Consider the following 20,144-nt stretch of genomic DNA (forward strand, 5'->3'; position numbering starts at 1 on the left):
CTACTTATTACTGCCCCAGGATCTTGGCCCCAGAGGTAAGAAACCCACTTTTGAAAGGACTTCTGGGCCTTAAACACAACACCTAGAATTTTGAAATAGAGCCGATGCCATAAATCTTGGTCTTGCACCTTGAAAAAGTTGGATTGGCTTTAGGGTATGTGCTGTCTTGGGCAAATCTACCTGGAGAAAGGTCAAAGTGTGCTTACCACATTCTGAAGGCAGATGGAGGTGCAGTCCAGGGAAAGGGCAGCATGGCAGCTTCTGGGAGTCAGGTGCTCAGTGTTTATGGCATTGTGCATTTGGGTCCAGGTTTGAGAGTTTCCATCTCTTTCTCTCTCTGCATGTGTGTAATGAAAGTACAGAAGAAAATGTAATTGTACAAATGATGGTTCAGGAACAGTAAGAGTTTACTCCAATTGATAAAGAAATTTCCATTTTAAAATGAAAACATAACATTGTAAATCAGCTGTACTCCAATAAAAGGTAAAAAAATAAAAACAAAAATAAACTTCAAATGCACAATACAAAAAAAAATGAAAACAGAGCTGAGATTCAGAGATGTGTAATATTTTTGTTTGAAAAGTTGGAAAGCTTGGTTCATGCTTCTTACTATTATAAAAGTTAATGTAGGGACTTCCCCGGTGGTCCAGTGGTTAAGACTCCGCACTCCCAATGCAGGGGGCCCGGGTTTGATCCCTGGTCAGGGAACTAGATCCCGCATACCACAACTAAAGATCCTGCGTGCCGCAACTAAAGATCCTGCACTCTGCAACGAAGACCCGGCACAGCCAAATAAGTATAAATAAAAGTTATTGTATATTCAGCATCACTGGACACTTTCTACAGCTAAGTCTCTAAGTAGATGAAAGTTGCTGGTTATCTAGAAAGGTAAGGCTTGTTTCTAATTGACTTCCTCTTTTATCTTTTCCAGCTGATCGCAATATGTCTTCAGGAAATGCCAAAATTGGGCACCATGCCCCCCAGTTCAAAGCAACTGCTGTAATGCCAGATGGTCAGTTCAAAGATATCAGCCTATCTGACTACAAAGGTAAGAGTAGTTAGGTTCATTAATATGGAATTATGTTACAGTCTAGGGATGGCTTGTTCATTTTCTGTATCTCTTGTTATATTTGATTGTAAAATGATTTTTATATCTCCTGTGTCTTTAGGGTAAGAGGCTTTGTCTTCCTATTGAAGTGGTGATTATCATCAGTGAACATAGGGTAGATATCCTAAGGCCAAACTGCTTCTGGAGAAAGCACATGCTTCATTAAGTCTGGACATATATCTTTATTATCTTTCCAGTATTGCTCCTCAATTATATTATTGGAGATATTCTCATTATCGTGTTATAAAAGGCCTTCAACAATTTAAAGTCTCAGACCTCAAGTCTTTGGAGCTGTGAGACTGTATATTCAGTTCAGTTTAAAAAATATGTGTGTTGGGCTTCCCTGGTGGCGCAGTGGTTGAGAATCTGCCTGCCAATGCAGGGGACACGGGTTCGAGCCCTGGTCTGGGACGATACCGCATGCCGTGGAGCAACTAGGCCCGTGAGCCACAACTACTGAGCCTGCGTGTCTGGAGCTTGTGCTCTGCAACAAGAGAGGCTGCGATAGTGAGAGGCCCGCGCACCGAGGGAAAAGCCCTTGCACAGAAACAAAGACCCAACACAGCCAAAAATAAATAAATAAATAATAATAATTAAAAAAAGAAATATGTGTGTCATGATTGCTGTATTAGGCAAAGGGCTTAGGCACATTCCCTTGACTATTTTGCCCCCAGAGAAAAATTGATGTCACAATTAGAATAACTCTCCTTTCTGCTAAATAGTTTCAAGTAGACACCTAGCAAGTTCTAATGAGGCTCTTTTTACTTTGCAGTCTTGGAGCAGCAGGGTCTTCTGGGACAATTGAAAATACAAATTCCTTAGAATGCAAACCTGAAACTCAGGTGTCCAGTATACCTTTCTTGGTGGTGTAGCAGTCGGTTCCTAGAGTCAGCTTTTGGGTAGAACCTGTGACTAGGTTTCTTAACAAATTACACATATTGGTTGGAATGAGAGCAGATAAGTGGGGCCCTATGGAGAGAAGCTCCTCCTGGCAAACAAGGTAGGTAGCGCACCATAGGGAGGTGACCCTGGCCCAGGGGCAAAGGCATGAGGTTTAGGAAGAGCTATTCTGTGCCCTCCAGGGCTTGACCTGCTGGAGCTTGTTAGGCAAAGCTCCTGAGGAAGGTTGTTTAGGTGAGTGTGTTTATAGTGATTTTGGCTTTCAAAGTGAATGTCAAAAGGACCTGCTTGTTTTTGACTTTCAAACATTGTTGCTATCTGGAAAAAAGTGAATATTTGAAATTGTTCCAAATAGCTCAGCCCATTAGGTATGGTGAGAAGCTGCCCTCAGGTTGAAGATCTAGAATACTTCAATTGGTAATCAGAATGAGTTTCATAAAATTGCAACTAGAAATTCTGTTACCTACCAGGAGAATTTTTAGAACTTTTGCCTTATAAATTTTTTCTTTGCTTGTCCTATCAGGCTTGTTTGAAACATGTTTGTGGTTATTCAGGTGATCACTTAAACCTTAGCCATCAGAGACTTCCCTGGTGGTCCAGTGGTTAAGAGTACCCCTTCCAGTGCAAGGGACGTGGGTTCAATCCCCAGTTGGGGAACTAAGATGCCACATGCTGCGGGTCAACCTAAGCCCGTGCGCCACAACTACAGAGCCTGCACACTGCAACTAGAGTGAAGCCCGTGCACACTGCAAGGAAGATCCCTCGTGCCGCAAGGAAGCCACAAGGAAGACCCAATGCAGCCTAAATAAATAAATAAATAAATAAACAAATCTTACCCATCACGTTACTGTGGTTCGTTGTGGAAGAATTGCAAAGGTTCTGACTTTCTCTTGTTGGTCTTATTGCCTTGCATTAGAGAATGCAGCAATTCAGCTCTTTCTGGGCACTGATTATATAAGCATTGGCATTAGACCGTCCAGTAGATAATTGCATCTTTGCTTTTTTTCTTCACTGGAGAACTTGGTGTTTGTGCTGATTTTAACTATCCAAAGAAGATCAAAATTAGACGGAACAGCGTTTATCTGTAGTTGGCAGCTAACATGGAGGCAGGAAAATAAAGCATGGAAACTGGAACTTTTTCTTGTGGAAGAGGTTCTGACAGTAGCTGCAAGGAGTCTTCTCTGTTGAGCATCTTGGCATTTTAACAAATGGTCTGCCATCAACTTAAAAAGCCTTCTTTTTTCCATAGGAAAATGTCTTCAGGTTTACATTCTCTATAAAGCAAGGAAGTCTGTTTCTTTTTTTTTTTTAATACATTTATTTATTTATTTATGGCTGCGTTGGGTTTTTGTTGCTGCACGCGGGCTTTCTCTAGTTGCAGCGAGTGGGGACTACTCTTTGTTGCGGTGCACGGGCTTCTCATTGCGGTGGCTTCTTTTGTTGCCGAGCACGGGCTCTAGGCGTGTGGGCTTGAGTAGTTGTGGCACATGGGCTTAGTTGCTCTGCGGCATGTGGGATCTTCCCAGATCAGGGCTCAAACCCGTGTCCCCTGCATTGGCAGGTGGATTCTTAACCACTGCACCACCAGGGAAGTCCCAGGAAGTCTGTTTCAAAGGCTAACTTGGGCTTTTTTTTCCCCCAGGAAAATATGTTGTGTTCTTCTTTTACCCTCTTGACTTCACCTTTGTGTGCCCCACGGAGATCATTGCTTTCAGTGATAGGGCAGAAGAATTTAAGAAACTCAACTGCCAAGTGATTGGTGCTTCTGTGGATTCTCACTTCTGTCACCTGGCATGGTAAACATCTTGGTCCATTTGGCATGGAGGTTTTTTTTTTAAATTACTACTATTATTATTTTTTTTTGGCCGCACTGTGTGGCATGTGGGTCTTAATTCCCCGACCAGGAATGGAACCTGTGCCCCCTGCAGTGGAAGCGCAGAGTCTTAACCACTGTACCACCAGGGAAGTCCAGGTATATGGACTTTTAAATTAAGCAGCAACTGGGACTGGGAGGCTTTGGCAATAGACTTTCTCAAGTATTGATTTCTGGCTCCTCATAGAAGGACTACAAATGCTGTGACTTCTCTTGTTGTTCTTACTGCCTGGCAGCAGAGGAAAAGCAGCTTGGATTACAGCTGAGTGTACCCTGGTGACCTTAACTGTCCTCAGCCGGTTATTTTACTGCTGGAAAAAGTTTGAAGTTTTTTGGGGAGTTAGATTAGGAATGTTGGACAGGAGAAGGAATACTTAGAGTTAATGCTTTTGCTACACAAGCGTTCGAATGAATGTGATTGTATGTGTGCTTTTTGCTGTAGGATCAACACACCCAAGAAACAAGGAGGACTGGGACCCATGAACATTCCCTTGATATCAGACCCCAAGCACACCATTGCTCAGGACTATGGGGTCTTAAAGGCCGATGAAGGCATCTCATTCAGGTATATACCTGCTGGGGGGCTGACAGTCATCAGGAAAATTATCTGATTGGCTGAGGACCTTTTATTTGAAAAGTAGAGCCCTGATCTGTGGAGACTTTTCTCATTTCATTTTTTTTCCTGTTGTATTGAGAAATAATTGATAGACATCACTGTAAGTTTAAGGTGTATGGCATGATGGTTTCATTTCATTTTTTTATGCAGGGCCTAAGGGGAAGGCCAGTGCAAGTGTGGGAGACCAGCCTATTTCCATTTCTTCTCTATTCTAAGAAAGCAATTTCTAAAACTGTACCGTCTCTCTCAAACCTTTAATACTTTTTTCCAGGGGCCTTTTTATTATTGATGATAAAGGTATCCTTAGACAGATCACCATAAATGACCTTCCTGTTGGCCGTTCTGTGGATGAGACACTGAGACTAGTTCAGGCCTTCCAGTTTACTGACAAACATGGGGAAGGTAAGTCAGTCTCCCTGGTGACAGGACAGCAGAGTGGGAAAGATGGTAGGAACAAAGTCTACCAGACAAGAAAAGGGTGATTATGTCTCTACAAGAAGTTGCCATCTCTGGATTATAGTGGGTTGTGGGGGTGGGGCAATGGAAAAGCCCAGGGAGGAGAATATAAAGGCTTCTTGTTCCAACCACGTATTCCCAGCTTCTGCCCTGATCATTTAGTATCACTCACTGCTACAGATTCAACTTATTAAAAGAGTATAGGAGGATCCCGTAGGTATGTTAAGGGCAAAACAAAAGGCTGGGAATCACACCTAGACATGAACCATGCCGCTCTTGACAAGTGTTTATTGGGGGGAGAGCTTAATCCCTGTAGACCATATTTGTTTCATTGGGGTTTTAAAAAATAAAGGTAGGGACTTCCCTGGTGGTCCAGTGGTTAACACTTCGCCTTCCAGTGCAGGGCATGTGGGTTCGATCTCTGGTCGGGGAGCTAAGATCCCACGTGCCTTGTGGCCAAAAAAACCAAAACATAAAACAGAAGGAATGTTGTAACAAATTCAATAAAGACTTAAAAAATAGTCCACATCAAACAAAAAAATCTTTAAAAAGGTAATGTCCAACCAGTTTTGGAAAATGGAAATGAAAATAGGACTAAGATAACTTATCCAAAGACAGTAGGTAGAAACAGTTAATACATTTTTATCTTTTAAAAATCCATTCTGTTGGCGCAGTGTGGTTGTATATGTAAGACTTATAATCAACAAATACCAAACTATATATGTGCTCAATATAAAAATTTTTTTAAGGAAGGAGGGGTTAGGGCTGAAGGGTTTGAGATGAAATACCAAGGTTCTTCGTTAGAAGTTTCAGGATGAAAGATGATGTTTTTGTGAGTCTGAACATGACCGAGTAGATTCAATTTACGGTTTTTATCTAGCATTTGCTAGGGTGCAGGTCCTTCTTACTGCTCTAGCCCCTCTCTCCTTATATATTCTCTCATTGCAGTGTTTTGATAAAGTCCTGAACTACGTGCTCCCAGCCTTTGAGTTTATAAGGCTTTAGCTTTTGACAGCTCCCCACCTCCGCCCAGTGTAGTTGTTGCTTGGAATGAGATAACCTTATCCCAACTGGGTTGAGTTTTAAGAACTTAGCTCCTCAGACTGCTGCAGGTGCTGGGTATGTAGGGGAAGGGGATCTTGAACCCCACCCCCACCCCAGCTTAATATAATTGAGGGTAAGATGGTTGTGATCAAGTGCTACTGATTATCAAGTGCACAGGTGGACTTGAACAAATTTCTTGTCTTATTACATCTCATTTTCTTTCTTTAGAAAATAAGTAGTTCCGACTAGCTCTCTAAGGCTCATTTCAGCTCTGATCTTGTGAGTTAAAGGAGGTGGAAGTTAAGAGTCTGGATTAGTGGTGTTTGTTTGGGGGACCCAAAAGTGCTAGCTTGACTAGAGTGGAAGGCTAATAGGTAATGGGAATCAGAAGGCACCATTTGCAGAAGCCTGTGTGGGCTTTACTCTGGATTAAAGGAGCAGACAGCTGCTGAGACTGCCCCCTGGTGGAGAATGAAGTTCAGTACAAAGATGGAAGGAGCTGTGGAGTGGCCAAGTCGGCCCTTTACTGGACTTTGGTAGGACCTTGCATAGACTCTTGAACCCAAGCTTTCATGACTCTGTGAAGCTTGCTTCTTCACACTCTATTGTTCTCTGCTGCTTCCCATCCCATTAGAACAGGCACAGCTTTCTGTGCGCAGCCTTTTATGGCTTATGATAGTTCCTGCTTGAGAGCATGTAAATACCAACCAAGCAGTCTATATGAGGTGCTGTCATGTGTTGTTTATTTGACAAATAACCCTGCATTCCTATTTTTAAAATTGAGATGTAATTGACATATAACATTATATTAGTTTCAGGTGTACAACATAATGACCTTATATTTGTATATCCTATGTTCCTATTTTTACCTAAAATTTTTTTTGATCTTGAATTTTATACTTTTTTGGGGGGGAGGGGTCTTTAAGTGAACTACATTACATTTTAGCAGAGAGAAGGGTGGAACTGACAAATACCACAGAGAAATTTTTTACTGAAAAAATCCTACGTTCCTATTTTTAAGGACAAATAAACCAATATTTAAACACAGCATATATTCATAGTTAATGGTGGAACTGGGATCCAAATTCAAAGCCCTCCTTTTCTTAGGTAATTTAAAATGCTGAAAAAGTTATTGTTTAGGGCCTTCTGTGTTGGCGAGAGTTGTGGTACTTCGGCTGCACTTGAAAGCTGGTAAATGTGGGACTCAGCCAGTTCTTCTGGGCTCCATATTGATTCTGAAAAACCAGCACTGTTGGGTATAAGTGAAACATCCAAGTGTGGATCTTTCTGTCCTGTCATTAATTATTGGTACAGTCTTAAGTGCCAAGAGGCTTTACTGCCAAGGAGACTAAATTGTCAAGGTCCTTCTTTCTGGTTCATTATTCCTTCTATCTTTGTATCATTTGTATTCCTGGACAGAAGAATCTTTGGTTTCCCTGCTGGCAAAGTACGGAGTGGCTCTGGGTCTGGTCTCTGCTTTTATGTTGCTTTTTATTTTTGGAAGCTTGTTTATGCTTAGGACCTGTGTTCTAATCCTTTGGTGCCACTAAAGCTAATGACTGTGTAACAATCAAATGGAGATTTTGTAAAGCAGCTGGGTTTGCCATTTAGTGCTTGTTCCATCCATACCTTGTTCCCAGACTGCTGTTTGCAGTGTCTGACATCTGAGGCTGTGATATCCTTGGACTGAAAGGGGCTTCTCCTCTTTCACCTGAGCAAGTGAGATTTTTGCTGCTCCATTACTGGACTTTGGTGACTACATGCTTCCTAGAAGACTAAACAGCAAATAGAGTGGAAAATCAGAGATTGGTTCCCTTGCCTCACTTTCCTCAGGTTTGCCCAAGGAGCATTGCTAACTCAGGATCGTGGAAAGGTTGAAAGGTTATGCTTTTCTGCATAAAGTATGCGAAAGATTCAAACTTGGACCTTTTGCTTACCAAGGTATAGCAGACAGTTACTTAGTGAAACAAGCAGGACCTTCTGTGGAGGTCCTGCCCCTTATTTCAGGCATTCTTGTTTGGCAGAGTTAAGGAACACTGAGAAGGCAAACTGCTTGCTGCTTTCAGATCTCTGAAGGGCTGCTAGAGGGAAGAAGCAGCTTAGTGTTAGGGTTTACACAGTCCTAGCTTTGTCATTTTTTAGCTTATATTTTTCTTGGGTATGGGGGCAAGTCACTTAAGTTTTTTATTAATCAATTTTTATTGTGGTTATATATAATTTACCTTTTTAAGTGCATAATTCAGTGGCATTCATTACATTCAATGTGTTGTACATCTGTCACCACTGTTTCTCTTTTTCATCATCCCAAACAGGCAGTAGTAACCATGAAGCAATAACTTACCATTCCCCTTTCCCTCCAGCCTTTGGTAACTTCTACTTTCTGTGACTGAATTTGCCTATTCTAGGTATTTCATGTGAGTGAAATCATACAGTATCCATTTGTGTTTGGTTTCTTTCACCTAGCATAATGTTTTCAAGGTTTATCCAGGCTGTAGTATGTATCAGAACATTATTCTTTTTAAAGGCTGAATAATATTCCGACACACATACACACACACACACACACACACACAAACTGTTCTGTCTATCCATCCGTTAACAGGTTGTTTCCACCTTTTGGCTCTTGTGAATAATATTGCTAAAATATTGGTGAACTGGTGTCTGAATCCTTGTTTCCAGTTACTTTGGGGCTATATATAGGAATAGAATTGCTGGGTCACATGGTAATTCTATGTTTAGATTCTTGAGGAACTGCCAAACTTTTCCACAGCACGTGCACCATTTTACATTCCCACCAGCAATACCAAGGGTTCTTTACATCCTTCCCAACATTTACTTTCCTTTTTTTTTTTTTTAAACTATAGCCATCCTTGGGGATGTGAAGTGGTATCTCATTGTAGTTTTGACTAGTGATGGCATATTTCATGTGTTTATTTGACCATTTGTATATCTTTGGAGATATGTCTTTTTTCAAGTCCTTCGCCCATTTTTGAATTGGGTTGTCTGTTGAGCTGTGGGAGTTATGGATTTCAATTTTGGCTATTAATCCTTTATCAGATATGATTTATAAATATTTTTTCCCATTCTGTGGGTTGTCTTCACTCGCTTGATAATGTCCTTTAGTCTACAAAAGTCCTTAATGTCGATCAAGTCCAATTTACCTTATGTTTTTTACTGTTGTTTGTGTTTTCAGTATCATATCTAAGAATACATTTCCCAATCCAAGGTCATGAAGTTTGACCACCCTGTGTTTTCTTCAAAGAGTTTATGGTTTTAGCTCTTACATATAGGCTGTTGATCCATTTTCGAGTAAATTTTTTGTGTATGGTATGAATAGATGTCCAATTTCATTGTTTTACATGTGGAAATCCAGCTGTTCCAGCACCATCTGTTGAAGAGCATTTAAGCTTATTTTTCAAAAGGTGCATTTTTGAAGCATACATAAAATTACAGAGAACATATGAATACCCATTTACCTACTACCTACTGTTAACAAAATAGTAATATTTTGCCATACATGCTTTAGACAGATTATTTTTAGAACAAAGCATAAAGTTGAAGCTGTTACTTAATTTCTTTAAATTTCAGTTACTCTGTGAACAAATCAGGTATCATAGTAATTAGGTCTGCTGTGAGGATTAAATTACATATTTATAGTTCTGTACTAAAAGGCTGAATGATCTCAGACTGCAGGGTAGGCTTCCTGGTGCCTGAATGTTGAAGCTCTTTAGGGCTCAGATTTGGTTTTGAGGCATCCAATTGTTCTTGGGAGGGTGGAGCTCACCACTGATCAGGTTATTAATTAGTACCCTATCTCTTGCAGTGTGCCCAGCTGGCTGGAAGCCTGGCAGTGATACCATCAAGCCTGATGTCCAGAAGAGCAAAGAATATTTCTCTAAGCAGAAGTGAGCACTGGGCCATTTTAGGGCCAGGCTGCAGTAGGTGGCCATGAGAACAAAACCTCTTTTGTACTATTGTCATGCTTAAAACACAAGACCTTACACTCAGCCCAGATGTGCTGTGGGACAGGACAGGCCTTTCCTGCAGGGGTTGGGGAGGCCAGCCTTTCTTCCTCTGGAGGGAATGGCCTGAGCTGTATTATGGGGCAGGCAGACTGACGTGTATAGTAGTAGGGTATCACTTCTGGTCTTTTGTAGTTTTATTAAACTTGAGCTGAGACCTTGTTGATTCTTCATTTTAGGGGGACATTAGCCTTTGAGTGTAAGAGGAATTTACTTTTTGCTTTCCCTTTTTAGGGGAAAATGAGGTGTGAGAGTGCCTCAGAATCAGGAAATTATATTGAGGGGAAATGCAAGTAGATACAGAGAATGGACCTCGAAGCAAGGTGTTTCCTTTCACCATATCTGGAGAAGAGCAAGGCCTACTACAGTACTGGCCAAGGCACTGCAATTTATGCTATAGGCTGGATTGCAGGTTAAGAGCCCAATGAGATTACTGACATTTACTTTTACACTACTGGGAGGGCTGTATGAAAACCTGAAGCTTGGCCTCTTCTGATAAATGCCTGGTACTGGTTCTGTAAAAAGATCAGAGTTAGAGGCTTCAGTACCTTTGGAACTAAAAGGGGGAGGGGGAGACAAACACAGCGCTGGTGTTCATAGGGTAGGCTTTCTGTGTCAAAAGCACAGTGCTGAGCATCTCTTGGCTTCCCTGGGTTTCTATCCTTGATTTGAGGGTAGTTCTTATCCTCATATCATTGTCCTGAGGGAGGGTTGTCAGTGGGGCAAAGGTGGATTCCTCCTGGGCTCTTGAGGCTAGGGCAGATTCAGGACTGAGAATCCTTCTGCATATCATGTGGTGCCTTTCTAGACACCTTCCAGACACGGCTACCCCAGCCTACCTACCCCCTCCAGCATTCAGACAAGCAAGAACTATGAGCAGCAGTATAGGATTCCTGGGGCCTTTAATAATAGCTTATTATATGCCAGGCACTATTTCGTATTTATTCAGTCTCCATAATAACTCTCTGAGGCAGGTACCGTTATTTAGGGGATAGTTGCTTCTTAAGCCCTGTAACAAGTAGCATCTTGAAGCACTGCAGAGAAATGGTAACAGGTAATAATCCCATATTCCAAGGCAGGTGGCAAGTCTGGATCTGCTTTGGTCTTTTGACCAAACTTCTTTAAGCCTTGTTATCTTCATTTAAGATCTCTACTATAATTCTTTATCAAAAATGATCATCTTGTACCCAGTAAAATCTTATCTAGCCAAATAAGTCCCAGCAGGTGCCACTGTCATAAATGAGGATCCCACAGGGGAGGGAGGGTATCAAGGGCCAGGGGATGCAGGTGGTGAGACCCTGGGGCTGAGCCAGCCTCTGCTGGGATTCTGAGGCTTCCTGGGTATGTGGTAAAGTGAAGCTCTTGGGATGTAGAGCTAGGCTCCTCTGAGGTCTGGGCCAAGCCCAATAAGGCCAAGCGTTGGGCAGGCGGAGTGGAAAAGTAGGCCTTCTGCTCTTCTGAGTAGCGCTCCTGAGGTGGCACAGCATCCCGGTAAGTCCAGTCACGCCAATGGAAGTTGAAGCGTTCAAGCAGGGTGATCCGGTCAGCTCTTGCAGGTACACAGTCGAGGGGCTTGGTGGGTGGCAGATCCGGCACCTCTATTCCTCGCAGCAGCACTGCCCCTCGGATGGCAAACCAGCCCCCAAATCTGGGATGTATGCACACACCTGATATGTGCTGGGGAGCAGGTAAAAAAAAAAAGTCATGGAGGTCGTCTTGGCACCAAATCCAGCTACCAGCAATGCAAGCTAGGTTTGTTCACTTATTCATTCTCATTTCTCATTCTGAGTCCACATGTGAGCCTCTGTCAGTCTTTGACTGGACTCCTCTATTCCCTCTCCTGGACAACTTTTTTCATGAAGTCACTGACCACAAGGAAAGGTTCCTTAAGCTGAACTTTAGCTTCCCAGTCTCACCACTGGTCTAATCAAAGCTCTGCCCCCTCCATTCTGTCACAAAGACTGAGCAAACAGACTAGTTCTCTAACGTGATGTGTCCCTAGGAACCAGACACCTGACCATGGTGCACCTTTGTCCTGGATTGTACCCGTCAATTCCTTTACCCAGGGGAGGTGGAAGAATGACACGTGCAATGTTTTTTTTTTTCTTTTGGCTGTGCCTCGTGGTTTGCAGGATTCTCAGTTCCCCAACCAGGTAATGAACCCGGGCCACAGCAGTGAAACCCCGGAATCCTAAACACTAGGCCACCAGGGAACTCCTAGGACTTGAAATCTTGAGGGATTTTCCTTTCCTTTTCTTTCTCAGCCCCTATTCATATTTGCCCTCTGACCTGGGTTCCCCAGGGGTCAGACTCCACATCCTGTCGTTGGTAGTAATAAGCTGCCCCTGCCACATGGGCTGCTGTCTGGGCCAGAATCTTGGGGCGCCGGTTCGGGTGTACCTCATAGTCAGCGATGACTTCTACTTGCATCTCTGGGAGGCTCTGTGATAGAGAACAAGATGCAAGCTTTTAGCACAAGAGGAATCATGACCACGTCCAACAGAGCCTTAAGTTGTGTCAACACGGCTTTGTCCTCAGAAGTCATGTTTAAAGGGGAAACATGACCTTAAACTTGGAGTGGGGTTGTGGGCTCCAATATGAAGAAAACGATATTGTGTCTAGGAGGGCCCATGTTTGAAGGGAAATACACAAAGTCTTGTTCAGAAACCTTTATGAGGGGTGACTTGGCTCTGCCCTCCAAAGGCCCAATGTGGAGGAAGACATGGCCCAGCTTTGGGGAGACCCAGTGTATGTGTACGTGTGTATGTATACATGTAAAGTGTGTAGTGGGGGAGTATTCTGTCCTCAAAAGACCCCAAAGACAGCATAAAGCTTCCAGGTCTAGGGCAAAGACAGGTGAGAGATGCGTGGGGAATGTTGGGCTTATTCCCATTTCACTTGGAGGCCAAGGGAAATCTGATCATATAGTTGTCCATCAGTGAAGGGTGAGTGAGACTGATTTCAGACCTGGGGGTTTGCTAGAGGAGGTGGCCAAACCTGGGGTGAGAAGGCAGAATGGGGAGAGATCACATTGTCAAGGCTGGCTTTAGGATACCCTTCTGCCCAGGAAGTGGCTCCTAGCCCTAGGCAGGTCTAGATCCTGCACTAAGCTTCGAGGAGCTGGAAGCAGATGCAGGTTTTGAAGCTGGGGAAGGCTACAGCCAGCCTTGCTCACCTCTCTAACACGGCCCAGGTGGTAGGCCACACACTGGTCCACAGGGTCAGTCAGTGATTGGAGGTGGCAGCTCTGCAGGAAGGGCTTGAGGGCCCGGTCAAACATGGCAGGTGTGCTGAGTACCAGGAAGGCCAGGGTAGGTCCTGGCAGGGGCAGGTGGAAGGCTGGAGGCAGGAGTGCATTGTACCATGCCACCTGGAACAGAGAAAATTCAGGCCACACAAGAGGGCCAACTTAGGCCTTAGCCAGGCCCATACCTTAGCTTCGCATTCAAGGCTTCATGCATCTTGCCCAGCCTCCATCTTAATCAATGAAATTCTACTGATGTATGATGTGTGTTTATGGGGACGCATCTGAATCTGACAGGGAGTTACAATAGAGGCAAAGAATTCATAAACAACTAAGAACAAAAAAAAAAAATTGATTATATTGTGATTAGTGCAATAACAGGGCCAGTGAAGGCTCTCTGAAATTAGAAAAGGCTTTTTGGAAGCTGAGTCTTGAAGGCTAGGAAGGAAACTTACAGGCTGACATGGAGAGGGAGAATCTGGTGTGTGTTTTAAATAGGTCCCAGCATAAACAAAGAGGTAAAAAGTGCAAGGCATAGTTGGAGAATAGCAAATTGTCTAGTTTGACAGAAGTGAAGCATCTGTAGAGGGGAGCAGAGGGAGAGAAGGCTGGAGAGATCAGTAGGAGTAAGACAGTGGCTGGCCTTGAATACTACCAATTTGAGGAATATGGGTCTAATTTGGTGACAATGAGGGGCTAGCCATTGAAGATTGAAGGAGTAAACTGACATGATCAGTTTTAGATCAGTCTGGCTGCAGTGTGGAGGATGGAATGGAGGCAAAGTGACAGCAAGGAGGTTACTGCAGAAATTCAAATGAGAAATAGTGGCCTGGACCAAGAGCATAGATGGGTTGAATGGAAGGGAATGGATCTGGGATAGTTAGGAGACAGATTGCTAAAGGTCTCAGTGACTGTATGTGGAGCTAGGGAGGTGAGAGAAGGAGGAGCTTAGGATGATTGGCAGGGCTGTATATGGCACTGTTCAATACCATAGCTCCCCCTATCCAGGCCTACCTGATTGCACCAGCTACGCATCCCCACTCTCCCCCATACCTGCCATCCACCACTACTACTTCAACATCTTTACTCAAGCTCTTCCTGATATTTGGGATGTACATAACCTTCCAATCTCTCTTTTCATATATAGTTCAACTCCATTTTTTCCAGGGAAGCCTCTCTGAGGCTAGATCCAACCTACTTCTTCCTCTATAATCCTCTCCCAGCACTGCTGTGTGCCACTCAGTAGAAGGGGTGGACGTGGGCTGCCTCTTAAGCATCAAGCAAAAGGCTCAAGCTGAGTTGATTTAGCTTTGTTTCCAAGCACAGGGCTCAGTGCAGGGGGCACTGGATATGGGGAAATGGACCTATGTGAACAAGGGTAGGTGGTGATGCCAGACTTCTGTGTCAGGCAAGTGTATAGCTTCTATACCCAGCCCAGCACTGGTGATTGGCAACATCATGAATGTAACATTTTATTGGTAGATGGAACAACCCAGCCAATTGTTTGGTTGTTCAACACCATGAATGCCCTTCGCTAATCAGATGACCTAAATTCTAGCCATGCAAACATTCCAGACCTTGCCCTCCTCCCAACTCCTTCGGGAAGCTTCCAAAATGACTCTGGCCCCACAGTACCTTTCTTCCTGTAAATTACGTAGGTGACAAAGCCACAGGGTTACTGGATCATATGGTGTCTCCTATTCATCAATCCGGCATTGTATGAGGGTAAAAGGACAAACCTGCAACAGTTCTCTACCCGTTTAACCCAAGCGCCCGTTGAGACCCTATCCCGATACGTCAAACGAACACGGGGCCCGAAGAGCTCGGGAAAGTTCAGAGGACTCCCGGGCCTCACGCCAGTGGCACCGAAGCCAACCATACACTTCGCCCTAGCACCACAGTAGGGATAAACCAACCTGGAAGGGGTAAACCTCGAAGCCAAAAGGGCACAACGTGTCCTCAATCTTCTGCTTCAGCTCTGCGACTTGCGGCTCCATAGCGCACGCTACACGCTGAGCCTGCTGGGGAATGGAGTCTCACGATAACTCGGGACGGTAAGCTTTGAGGCAGCTTGGACTCCATTTCCCAAGAACTACTGGGATCGGCAGAGGGACTTCGTTGGCTCTGCGCGATGCATCCTGGGATACGTAGTTCATTCGGTCCTTAGAGACAGCCACTACAGAAGCAGAAAGACTCGGTTTCCCGGCAAGCTTCACTGTGTGTGTGTGTGTGTGTGTGTGTGTGTGTGTGTGTCTGTGTCTGTGTGTGTGTGTGTGTGTGTGTGTGTGTGTGTGTGTGCGCGCGCGCGCGTTGCTTCCAGGGAAACGTAGTTCGGTAGCCTGCATCGCCAGCTGTCTCCAGCAGAGGTGAACTCAGTTTCCCAAGTGGCGCTGCGGAGGCCAGTGCGAAGTCGGGCTTTCCCGGCCTACCGTAAGGTTTGAACCGGGCGGCGGCAGTAGTCGCTGGCACAGGTTCGGTGTGATGGCGCAAGTGTCGTGCGTCTGGAGAGGTCTCGACCAAGATTCGGTACCTTTTAACTCCCACCTGATATCTGCGTATCAGGGCCTCCCGCTTTTTCTCCAGTTCCCCAAGGACGCTGCTCCCCTGACTAGTCCCAGAGGCGCAGTTTTGGTCTGATACTGCATCCTTACCTTTAGTATTGCATCCCCCACTCACCTCTTTAGATCTGACGTTGTGGTCTTTCCTGGGCTGTGCCTTGGGTGTCCACAGTTGGGAGAGCAAGGGCACAAGATGCCAGGGAGCCAGACCCCTGCCGCAGGCTATGAGTAGGAGCCTGAGCTGGTCTGAGCAGCTCGACGCGCTTCTCAATGCTACTGACGGAAATGTGGCCAGGATTAAGGTGAGGGGGCGCCTGAGTCCCCCACCCTCTGGTTTAGGGGATGTGGGTTAAGGGACTGCAAGACAGAACTCATTGGCCTGTGCATTTGTTTTTTTGTAGCAAAGGCTGTATCCCCTTGGAGTCTCCACCGCGGGTATTGTCCCTTTTTCTACCTATCCCTCAGCCTTTTCTCTTTCCAGGATCTGCCTTTTTCCAGTGCCTATGCCGTCCACTATTCCTTCCAAATTCCAGCTTTTTCTTTTCCTGAACAAACATTTTGACCCCCCCCCCCCTCAATAGGCTTTGCACTTGTCCCTTCCTTATTACCTCAGCAGGAGACCTGACTGGGACCTGGATTTCCCCTCATTACTTGCCTCCCCAGTCCGGAGTCCAAGCTCAACAGCCTTGGGCTCTAGAGACTCCCATTGTCCCAGAGAGACTAAGTTGGGCTGAGGCCCGTAGTGCATCTTCTCTCTGGGATGAAGTTACTATTCTTCGATCCCAGCTTCGATCCCAGGCTCAGGTGAGGCATGGAATCCTAGGTGAGTATGTTTGGGGTTTGGGTGAGATGAGGATACCAGGGGTTGGGGGAGCCCCTTACACAATAGCTCATGTGGTTTTTCTGCCTGGGTAGGTGACTGAGGCACTAAGGCAGGCTGTGCAGGGCTTGCTGGAAGAGCGAGAGCAGCAGAAGTACCAGATCTCTGCGCTAGAAGGTATCTGATCAGTTCTTTTCTTCATATACACAGCCTCATATGTGTGAACACATTTTGTTGCACTCCTGTTGTGTGTGTGCTTGTGTCTTGATTTGTAAGTGGAGTCTCTAGGCTCATGTGTGAAGTTCTTAGAGGGGCTGATCCCCAACTTGTCCCACTACAGCATCACTAAGGTTGCTGCAGGGGGGCCCAGAGCAAAGGGTCCTTCTCCTGGAGCAACGCCTGGAGGGGCTGAGAAGGGAACTGCAGGGCCTTCGAAGCCAGGTACAGGAACAGGCCCGAGCCCAAATACAAACAGGACCACAAAAGTGCAGTGCTACCAGTGGCCTTCACCAAGAGCTGCAGAATGAGTAAGTGATGGGCAAAACCTCGCCTTCTTCAGGCCTCTGAACTCCTGGTACTCTGGTAGCCTCCTCTGGGCTTCCTAATTGGCTTTAGAATGACACTGCTGTCATCCCTGCAGTCCGCAACTGCTGTGGGAGGAGTCAGAGATTCTTCGGGAGGAACTGAAGTTGCTGCGGGACCAGCTGAGTGAGTAAAAGATTGGGGGTGGGTATGAAGTCACCTGTTCCGTTTTCTGGAAAGCCTTCTTGCTTTCCTAATAAATGACCCTAGCTCCGACTGCTTGAGCTTCCTAGAAATCTGGCCAAATATTTTGTCTTACCTCTCATGGTGCGAGTCTAGTCTCCCCAGTCAGCTTGGAAACTACTCAACAGCTGGACCAGAATGCTTCTGTCCCAGTTTTCAGTGCCGGAGAAGGGGAAGGAAGGAAGTTGGAGAACATCCCCCTTACATTTTCTCTTATCCGCAGGCCAGCACCAGGAGCTGCTGCTGAAACAGATGACTGACTGAGGGGCGGCAAGCTCAGGCCCACAGCTGGAAGGTAGGACCAGGATCGGACCTATCTGTTCACATCTCCCTTTAGAGGCCCCTTCCTTTCTCTGTCTATCCTGTTTTGCAGGCGGGCCAGGATACCCTCTCCTATCCCTATCTCTTTCCTTCTCTTCCCTGTGCTGACTCCACCTGCCTCCAAAGCTCTTCTTCCCAAGCTCTCTGCTCCAGGCCATGAGAAACTATCTTTGTCCACATGAGGGTTCCAAGTGTGCTGAAGAGGCTAATTGTGGGGAGGGGGAGCTGTTCCTGGAGAGGGAGAGGTTTGGTCCTACCTGGGCCCATGGTCTGGCAGATGTTGGATCAGCTGGAAAGTGGCCAGGAGGGCAAAAGTCACACCCTGGAGGCTGCCAGGACAGGTCCAGGATGCCCGGTGGGAGCACGACCTCCTCAGGTCAGGGAGTATGGGTGCTTGTGGTAGTGGAAGGGATTTGTCTCACAGAGACCAGGCACTAGGGACCAAAGTTCAGCTATCTTAGATTTGAAATGGGCTGGTAGGGGTGGTATGGTAGGGGTTGCAGCCCATACGGGCAGTACTGGGCATTCTTTACTTGACACAGAGTCACCGAGGTATTTCTATATATTTGGAGGATAAAGGGGGAGGGGACTGGAGTCTTAGCCTCAGGAAGGAGGACAGTTCTGTGCTGGGAGGGCCCCCTTGACCCACCATCACCATCTCTGCCTCTGATTCTTTCCCCTTTGCAGGACTTCCGTTCACGTCCTCCAGTCTAAGCTGCCCCTGGCTGCCACCTTCGCCATGTCTCTTTCTTCATCTGGCTCTGAAGTCAGTCTTCCAGACAGTAACAGTAGTTGGGAACTTTTAAGGTAGCTAGGTGGGGGTAAGGCATGGATCTGGGGGAAGCTGAATCTGAATGGTGCCTGGATGCCAGCTGCCTAATTGTTTGACATTGGGTAGAATGGAGTCTCTGCCTCTTTCTTTGTGAATCCATCAACCTCTGTTGCTCCTTATCGCAAGTCAGGCCTTTATGTCCCTCCCCATCAGGGCCCACAGCCTAGGTCTGTATGTATCACAGTGCTTGCTGATGATTTGTTCTCTCTTCCCTTTCTTTCCTCTTAGATCTCCAGAGGCATACCCTTTCTAACCTGGAGCCCAGCAGCTTTCAGCTCCAGGCCCAGAGCCCTATACTTTAAGGGCCCCAAGATGCTCCTGAGTGACTGTAAGGACTTGTAAGGGCAGTAGGATGATGTCTTCTTTGCTCACCTTCCCCTCCAAGGTCCTGTTTCTGGGTCCCCTTCCCCTCCCCTCTTGATCTAGCTGGTGTTTGCCCTCCCTACTGAGGCTTGTCACTGCCTGTCCATCCTTACCCACAAGCAATAAAATGGTTTAATTCTCCATGATGTGTTTTCTGTGAATCAGCACCCACATGGGATAGACTCAGCTGTACCTTTCCTTCTTCCTGTGACTTGACTGCTTCCTGCCACCTCTCTCTCTGAAATCCAAGTTCATAGACATTTATAACTGTATCTTCTGAGTGCAAGCCCTGTGCTCAGTGGACGTTGGAAGGAAGAGCTCCCATTCTGGTGGGTAGAATCAGGTAGGACAATGCTCTGGGGCAGTACTGCTATGGGGATGCAGAGGAGGGCAAGACACTCTGGTGGGCCCTTGACCTGGCAAATAGAAGGGTTCCTCCTTTTTTTTTCAGCTTCTGCCTCTTGAGGCTCACTCTAGCCCATCCATATTTCTTCATCCTCAGCAGTCCAGGCTGCATTTCTGCAGCAGTCTCCTCCTTAGTCTCTCTTCTTTCAGTCTCTACCTCTAGTCCAATGGCGTTCAGGGCTTTTTAACTGTGACCTCCAGTAAGAAATACAGTATATACAGTAATACACTGTAGCCTAGTAAATATAAATGTATGTATTTATTAACTGAAACAAATTTTATGATTCAATACTATTCTTACTAAGAGTTATGCACTCTGACATTTCCTATTATATTTTTTAAAATGCTTTGTGGCTATTGGTTCTGATCCTTCCACCACTTGGTTGCTCTCTGGAAGTATACCTTCCTAGGTAGACTAAGGGAAGCTTTACTTTTTCCTTACCTGGGCTTTGTATTCTAGACAGTGCAGTCCAGGATTTTCCTAGAAGTAGCAGCATGTCACTGAGGTCTCATTAGGTCTCTTCCAGTGCTAAATACAGCCCAAAAAATAATGTCATTTATCCACCAAGTGGATGTTTATTGAGCATAATACATACCAGTCCTGGTATATATTTGTCCTAAGCTAAGATGTGCGGTGGACTCCCATCTCTTAGCTCAGTCTAGCTGGGAAGAGGAGACAGTTATCTGAAATAAAAGCATAATAAAAGGCTGGGGTGAGTAGGGCAGGAACTACTTCCTGTTTTGGGGTACATTCAAGGCCCTGGCCTAATCAGCAGACAGGTCATGAAGGGTGGGCCTTTGACACCTGAATAACTAT

The 20,144-nt window shown here is 45.5% G+C and overlaps 3 protein-coding genes across 5 annotated transcripts in view; 2 read left to right on the forward strand and 1 right to left on the reverse strand.

Moving 5' to 3' along the window:
• PRDX1 (peroxiredoxin 1) overlaps positions 1-10,176 on the forward strand; it is a 46,226-nt gene extending 36,050 nt beyond the window's left edge. The window contains exons 1-6 of one of the 2 annotated variants that reach the window (XM_082455968.1): positions 366-483; positions 932-1,048; positions 3,651-3,804; positions 4,324-4,446; positions 4,769-4,899; positions 9,821-10,176. In XM_082455968.1, the coding sequence (XP_082312094.1) occupies positions 943-1,048; positions 3,651-3,804; positions 4,324-4,446; positions 4,769-4,899; positions 9,821-9,906 (600 nt within the window). In that variant the 5' untranslated portion in view covers positions 366-483; positions 932-942 and the 3' untranslated portion in view covers positions 9,907-10,176. Of the gene's footprint in view, positions 1-365; positions 484-931; positions 1,049-3,650; positions 3,805-4,323; positions 4,447-4,768; positions 4,900-9,820 lie in introns of those variants that run through there. The other variant, XM_082455967.1, reaches the window with a different exon arrangement.
• Positions 10,177-10,904: 728 nt separating this feature from the next.
• Positions 10,905-15,485, reverse strand: MMACHC (metabolism of cobalamin associated C). The gene is given in 5 exon segments (XM_082455883.1): positions 10,905-11,363; positions 11,366-11,696; positions 12,309-12,461; positions 13,195-13,389; positions 15,180-15,485. Coding segments are annotated over 5 exon segments (837 nt in total). The 5' UTR covers positions 15,261-15,485; the 3' UTR covers positions 10,905-11,286.
• A 23-nt stretch (positions 15,486-15,508) lies between these two features.
• On the forward strand, positions 15,509-19,063 carry CCDC163 (CCDC163 homolog). Of its 2 annotated transcripts, XR_014261964.1 has the most exons (9): positions 15,509-16,123; positions 16,223-16,256; positions 16,435-16,625; positions 16,737-16,818; positions 16,982-17,168; positions 17,282-17,349; positions 17,630-17,701; positions 18,415-18,493; positions 18,788-19,063. XR_014261964.1 is itself a non-coding variant. In XM_082455954.1 (8 exons), the coding sequence occupies exons 1-7, from the start codon at positions 16,046-16,048 to the stop codon at positions 17,668-17,670; spliced, it is 681 nt and encodes a 226-aa protein (XP_082312080.1). In that variant the 5' UTR covers positions 15,510-16,045; the 3' UTR covers positions 17,671-17,701; positions 18,788-19,063. The 2 variants fall into 2 exon arrangements, 1 of the variants encoding a protein (XP_082312080.1); XM_082455954.1 differs by lacking the exon at positions 18,415-18,493 and having other exon boundaries at positions 15,510-16,123.
• Positions 19,064-20,144: the final 1,081 nt, after the last annotated feature.

The sequence above is a fragment of the Balaenoptera physalus genome, assembly GCF_965194825.1.
Source record: "Balaenoptera physalus genome assembly, chromosome: 1".
Lineage (NCBI taxonomy): Eukaryota > Metazoa > Chordata > Mammalia > Artiodactyla > Balaenopteridae > Balaenoptera > Balaenoptera physalus.

Bases quoted from the DNA above. Each gene is read 5' to 3' on its own strand.
- CCDC163 (XM_082455954.1), top strand. From the start codon at position 16,046: ATGAGTAGGAGCCTGAGCTGGTCTGAGCAGCTCGACGCGCTTCTCAAT. The intron at 16,124-16,222 runs GTGAGGGGGCGC...GTTTTTTTGTAG, and splicing joins GAAATGTGGCCAGGATTAAG to CAAAGGCTGTATCCCCTTGG. The intron at 16,626-16,736 runs GTGAGGCATGGA...CTGCCTGGGTAG, and splicing joins AGCTTCGATCCCAGGCTCAG to GTGACTGAGGCACTAAGGCA.